Source organism: Cuculus canorus, chromosome 18, assembly GCF_017976375.1.
Source record: "Cuculus canorus isolate bCucCan1 chromosome 18, bCucCan1.pri, whole genome shotgun sequence".
NCBI classification, from domain to species: Eukaryota; Metazoa; Chordata; class Aves; order Cuculiformes; family Cuculidae; genus Cuculus; species Cuculus canorus.
The window spans coordinates 5023105-5029943 of NC_071418.1; the positions used below are offsets into that span (position 1 = coordinate 5023105).

General features: G+C 49.6%; 1 protein-coding gene across 2 annotated transcripts in view; it reads left to right on the forward strand.

Moving 5' to 3' along the window:
* MAP2K6 (mitogen-activated protein kinase kinase 6) overlaps positions 1-6839 on the forward strand; it is a 54303-nt gene that overhangs the window by 35579 nt on the left and 11885 nt on the right. For both annotated transcript variants that reach the window (XM_054083427.1, XM_054083426.1), the window contains exons 10-11: positions 261-400; positions 3582-3627. In XM_054083427.1, the coding sequence (XP_053939402.1) occupies positions 261-400; positions 3582-3627 (186 nt within the window). The remainder of the gene's footprint in view (positions 1-260; positions 401-3581; positions 3628-6839) is intronic.

Genomic DNA, 6839 nt, shown 5'->3' on the forward strand with positions numbered 1-6839 from the left:
TCATTTCCAAACTTTCCCAAGTGACGTCTAACGTGAGGGTAACGGAGGGCTGAATGTGAAGGGTGCTGGGTCTCCTCAGGCCTTTAGCTTTTGATGAGGAGGTTTAAGCAAGACGTTGTGGCCAGGCTGCGTTAGGAAATGCCGTGTGTTTGTGTGGGTCCTAAAAAACCACACACGGGCATCTGAAATCCATGAGGCGGGAGGAGAAACTGTGGGGTGTTCACCCCGTAATGACTGTGGCATGGACTCTGTCTCCCCAGATCGAGTTGGCCATCCTGCGCTTTCCCTACGACTCCTGGGGGACGCCCTTCCAGCAGCTCAAGCAGGTGGTGGAGGAGCCATCGCCGCAGCTCCCGGCAGAGAAGTTCTCGGCGGAGTTTGTCGATTTTACCTCGCAATGGTAAAATACCCTCTCAGCCTCGCTCGGCCTCCTCCCTGCTTGCCTCCCTCCGCCATGCTGTGGGGTTGTTGAGGAGGGCAGGCGCTGGCAGCCTCCTGCAGCCCTGTTCCCACAGGCACCTCTCTGGGGTACAACCCTAATTTTTGACCCAAATGTCTCCCTGAGGGAAGGGATGAGCTTCCATGTCCTCACTGAGCCTTGAGGGCTGCGATCTGGCGCTGTGCTGGTGGTGCTTACCCTTTGCCAGAGCACCAGTGGTGGTGGCTGGCGGGGTCTTCCCTGCCTCAGGTGGCGAGGAACAGGCTCAGTCGTTTTGGAGGGAGGATTTTGGGAATCTTTCTTATGCAGTCATCCCCATATCAGCAGCACAGGCTGTCTGTGGCTGGGCTGGTGTGGGCAGGCAGCCTCATATCCACAGGGCTGGTGCAGGGTGGGTAAGGCACAGAATGGCTGCATCCTCCTGCTGCCAGGGCAACATGACTTCAAGGGCTGGGGCAGTGCAGAGTTCGTCCCGTGATGGCCCCTGTCGGCGGTCGCCCTGCTGCCAGGGCCCTCCGGCTGCTGTACAGCTTTCCATGGGACTCAGAGCTGGAAGCAGCAGGAGAGTTTGGCTGCGGCGTAGGAAAAGGGTTGGAGCAGATGCGCGCTGTCTGGAGGTTGCGAGAGCTGCATAAAAGCACAGGCTCTCCCAGCACCCGAGGAGACTCACAGCTGCCCTCATCGCATGGTTCAAAGAGAGCTGGCAGCGGCCCCGCGGCTCCTGACTGCTTCTCCCTTCAGCTTCCCTGGAAACCGCCTGGGAGGCGTTTTTATTTTCCAGGCGCTGCAGTGCCATCCGCGGCTTGCCAAGTTGGCAGGTGGATGGTGGGTTTGCGTGGTAGCCAAGAAAGGACGGCAGATCGACAAATACAGAAATGTGAGACTGTTCCCAAGCTGCCAGCATCGGGGCCTATAGCACGGCTGGCTCTGCTGTGACCTGGGAAGGGAATTATCAGCCACTACTGCCCGGGGACTTGAAGTACCAACACTCAGATTCTTTGGAGTCTTGTTCAAGCATATTTTTGAGGTCCCTGTGATTCAGCTGTGTGCCTCTCTACAGCCTGCACTGGGGAATACTTGCCTGTGCCCACACTGCTCTGTGTCTATCAGAGGTGGGAGCTGGCTTGGAAAAATCCTCTCACAAAATGCCCACCGTTTTTGCAAGGCCCACGCTGAGCTTTTGGACCAGCTGCCTTTCTCCCATGTTGCTGGCTCGCTACTTGTTATTGCAAAGTTCCCTGTTCGTGCCAGGCAGCCTGTTATTCCCCACTGAATATTTAGTTTTAGCGAGCACGGTGTCTTACAGTTATAGCTTAGGGCTGATTTAGGAGGAAGATACCTACAGCTGTTCGTGATGATTGCAGTGAGAAGAGTGACCCCACTGAGCAGCACTCATGTCTTCAGAGCTCATGCTTTGGAGAGCATGTGGCAGTTCCTCTTCTTGCAAATCCTATCGTAGAATCACAGGATAGTTTGGGTTGGAAGGGACCTTAAAGATCATCCAGTTCCAACCCCCTGCGATGGGCAGGGACACCTCCCACTGGTGCAGGCTGCCCAAGGCCCATCCAACCTGGCCTTGAACACCTCCAGGGATGGGGCAGCCACAGCTTCCCTGGGCAACCTGGGCCGGTGTCTCACCACTCTCATGGTGAAGAAATTCTTCCTTATGTCTAGTCTAAATCTGCCCTTCTCCAGTTTATAGTGGAGAAGTCCTAGTCCTATCACTACAAGCCTTTGTTAAAAGTCCCTCCCCAATTCTCTAGATTTGCCTAAGGTCCCTCAACACCAGTGGAGTGGGATGGACTTAGAAAAGTGAGCTTTGGCTGCAGATTGCATTAGTTTTGTGGTGTTAGAGTCTGAGAACCTTTCCAGCACTGGACCAGGTCACATCAGCTCAGCATTTTGAGACTGGCCTGGTTAAGACAATCTCAGATTTGAGAGGTTGCAGAGTGAACCACACTGTCTGCTGCTTGGGACAGTGAAAATCCGATTACCTGTAGCCACTGCAGGGAAGTACCTGTGATGTCTGAGTCAGGGTTAGATCCAAATATGGCTCTTGATTCATGAAGATTTATACATTGATTTCAGTAATTTGTCACCAGATTTCCCGGTGTTAGTAAACTGGGAAAAAGTTTTTTGTTTATAGAGGGTCTAAATTAAGAGGATTATACCCAAATCCTGCTTCTGGACACACCTAACCTTCAAATTCACCTTACCATCTCAGCTTGGGCTGCTTTTGAGCTCAGAGGATGTGACACATCCCGTACCTTCAGTTCGGCAATATTGGCACGTATCGTTACTAGGTTCCTCTCTTCATTCACAACATGACACTAAACATGAGCCCTCTACACACAGCAAGCAGGAAATATCTATTCAGTGTGTGTCCTCCACTTCCTCTGGGCTCCAGCAAATCCCAGCAGAGGAGCGACTTATCATCGCCGAGGTTCTCACTTTTGTTTTGCTCAGTGTGACACCTTTTCCCCGCCACCGACGTGTACGTGTGTGAAGATCTTTTCAAGTTGCTCCAAGTGTCTTTCCCCTAAATACACTGTCAGGAAGTGAGTAGAGATTACGTCCTGTCTTTTAAAAGCTATTTTCTGCTGGAGGGAAACCAAAATAACTTCCAGATACAACCCTCCAGAGCCATCTGTTGTAGGAGCACAGAAAAAAAGGATGTCCCCTGTAACCGTCCCCGCTGATAACAGCATGGTGATAAACAAATAGTTGTACACGTGCTTCGAAGCCACTCGGTCACTGCTCCCAATCAGGGGTTGGAGGCTATATCCATTCCCTTAGTCACTGACCTGCTGGATAGTACCCAAAAACCCAATTGTACCTGGCCCCCAGCAACAGGCAGCATCTTGACTAGTATACATAGTGTCTTCGGATCTCTTGTTTGACCTTGAATTCACTGCACTTGTGTGTACCCAGCACTGTCTACCATACAGAGCCCATCTGCATGCTGTGTTGGCTTTAGGTGTCCTCAAGACCCAAGCTGTTTGCTTAAAAACTGAATGAGTAGTTGAAATTACTCTACAAGGGCTTGAGTCCTTGCTTTTGTCATTGTATAATTTTATGGTCTTGTTTAAATTGCATGTAACTTGACTTTTTTTTTTTTCTTCTTTTTTTTTTTTCATTAAAGCTTGAAGAAGAATTCCAAAGAACGGCCAACATACCCAGAGCTTATGGTGAGTGTGCTTGGATTAAGCAGTGTATTGGTTCAGAGCTGAGAGGGACTACAATGAGATGCTGAAGACAGGGTTTCCAATAGTGACTGATGATTTGGGGTACCTAGCGTCTCTGTTTTCATAATAGATGTGAGAGTCATAGCTCTTCAGGGTCTAAGGAGGGTGACTGCAGAACAGAGGTGCTCTTTGAAATTTTGTTCAGGTGTTTTTCCTGTCAGATCAAGGGAGTAAAATATGTAAAAACAGTTAACAAATTTGCTGAGGGACAAGAATGAGGCTGTGAAGAGTCAGCGAGGATAAAAAGCTCCTCTTGGGTTTCTGTGATGGCTTCAAACACCTAAATGAAATGCCTGCACCATGAATGCTCTACATGGGCTGTGGGAGCTTTTAGGCTTTAGTGTCATGGTGCCTTGGAGAGAGGACTTTTTGGACAGAGTAATTCCTGGATGTTACGGACAGAGACAAGTCTGTGAGTAATAATTCCGGTTATTGAATTTCATCTGCTGCTTAGAGACTGTTTGCTGTGAGCGTGTCTAGGACAGAGGAATAACTAAGGAAGAAAATGCTGATAAAGGCTCATGATGAGGGAAATGCAAGGCAGAGTAAGACTTTGAGGTCAGATGTGCTTAACTGCAGATGAACTCCCAGCAGTGCAGACGCTGGTGTGTATTCAGCCAGAGCTCTGGGCTGGAGCTGGCAAGAACAGGATCTGTGGTGAGCTTTTTCTGCTAGATCTCCACAGCTTCATGGCCTCTCTGTCTCCCGACTTTCTGGTATTGATCCTGGTGCTTCTAATGGCTGACAAAAAGCAGGAGCGCTTAAGAAGTCAATGTTTCATTCCCGTAAGCGTCTGTTCCGTTTTTTACTCACCTGTTTCACAGCTTGCTAAGGCAGGAAGGTGGCTAACTTCATTATTTCTCAAGATCCTGACCCAAATGGTTGCCTGTCCCTTCATGCCTACCCCTGTCTGGTGCCACTGGCAAGACCTGGGTTAAAGGTAGAGACTGCGGCAGAATTTCCTCAGGTGTTGATGTCTCCTGTGCTACAACTTGTAGGACATGTGTTATGCCATCTAGGGGGTCAGCCTGATTGCTTCCTCACTCTACCTGCGCAGAGCCGTTGGGATGTCTGTGGTGTGAGTCTGTCAGGGTTTAAGGTGCTTTGTAGCTGCAAGACATGCTGATAAGCCATGTACCTTTTGAATGTGAGCTGTAAGCAGTGAACAATTCCTGTGGCATTTCTTGCTGGGCCCTGTAATGCAATTAGGCTATATATAGATTTGATTTACGTGGTTTGCCCAAATACTGGCTTCAAACAAAAGGAGGCCCAAGGTTTATGGCACTTCCCCCCCCCCTTTTTTTTTTAATTGAATAAATACATATATATTTTAAGAAAATTTCTGAAGTTTGCCAAATGGCCTTTTATCAAAAAGGTTCACTAGAGCAGCTCCGTCTGTTGCAGCATTAATACCCATTGGCAAGCGAGCACATTTCTATTGAATTAGGTTCTTGGATCACCTCTCCAGTGTATCTCAATGCTGTGGTATTTTATGGCTGACATGAGTGTTGTGAGGTCCTGTGGTTAAGGGTTGCTGTTTTGTTGGGGTTTTTTTTTCTCCCTCCTTTCTCTCTTATGGCATTAAGTTGCGGTACTGGATTGGACTTGTCATTTAGACCAAGGCTGCTCCCTTGCTTTCCTGTTGAATTGAGGTTGCTCATGGAAAATATGACTCTGTGCTATCTTGAGCAGGAGGAAAAATGATACAGATGTGTAATTTCATTTTAAAACCCACTTCCCCAGGTGAAGTGGAGCATGAAACTACTGCAGGACTCCTCCCCGGTGGTCTGCGCGTTGCATGGAGCACATCTCACCCAGTGTGGGGTGTTTTGTGCTATTACCAGACTTAGTCATTGCAGAGGGGTTGGATTCACTGAGAGATGGGGCCGAAAGCCACCGCTGCTGCCCATGTCATGCTTGCGGGTGCTTTCAGGCTGTGGTAACTCTGCATTGGGTGCGACTTAGTTGGGATGTGGAAGTAGTGGCATCACTCTGGGATAATAACACAGCAGGACGTTTGGGCCATCTCTTGGGGTGTTATTCAGGACACTTCGATTCCCGTGACTGTCTGACTTAGGGACATCTTACGTTGTGCCTGGATCCTTGCTTCAACTCATTTCGTCCCTGTTTCCCACATAACTGTGCTTCCTCTTCCTTGCTGTTGTGTCTTTGGGTCGCTTCCCGGCTGCTCAGAGCTGGCTCATCTCAGCTTATATACTGCCGCCCTCGGCAGCAAACTGAGGCACTGATGCTACCAGAGAGGGACTCTGCTGTTGCTGTCAGGGGGGCATTTGTTTGTGTTTTTTTTCTCCTTATACGTATTTTTCTGTTTGTGCTGAAATGTAGGGAAGATTTTCTGGCAGGATGTCTTCCCATGTTGGTCACGATTAAGTAGTTAAACATACAGCTGCGGATGGCTTTCCAGCCGGGATGGCTTTCCTCTTTGTGGTGGTTAGGGGTAAAGTAGCCAGCTCCTGCTGTGAGTATGAGCAATTGCAGGGAAGAAATGACACTCTAAAGTCACCAGAGGGTAAATACACAGATAAAACAGGAAGCTGAGGGAAAACCTAATGCAGTCAGCCTTCCTGCAAGGTTCTCCTTGCACTCGTTGGAACTGGTGTGCTGTGGGGTTGGTAACCACCATCTCGGGAGAAGCACTTCTCCCAGGGCACCGCAGAGCTGCAAGCTTGCGTGTGCCGAGGGGCATGATGTGCTAGAGATGGAGGCAGTGTGTTTTAGTACTTTCCCTTGCTTCCAGAGCAGCCTAGCTCAGCCCTCCTAGCTAGGGCAGGGTCTAGAGGGAATCCGAGAGGGCAGCACAAACCTGCAGCTTTCATGAAGGATGTTGAGGCTCTGGAGTGTGTCCAGAGAAGAGCAACGAAGCTGGTGAAGGGGCTGGAGAACAAGTCTTAAGAGGAGCGGCTGAGAGAGCTGGGGTTGTTTAGCCTTGAGAAGAGGAGGCTGAGGGGAGACCTTATTACTCTCTACAACTACCTGAAAGGAGGTTGTGGAGAGGAGGGAGCTGGGCTCTTCTCCCAAGTGACAGGGGACAGGACAAGGGGGAATGGCCTGAAGCTCCGCCAGGGGAGGGTCAGGTTGGATATCAGAAAAAAATTCTTCACAGAAAGAGTCATTGGGTACTGGAACAGCTGCCC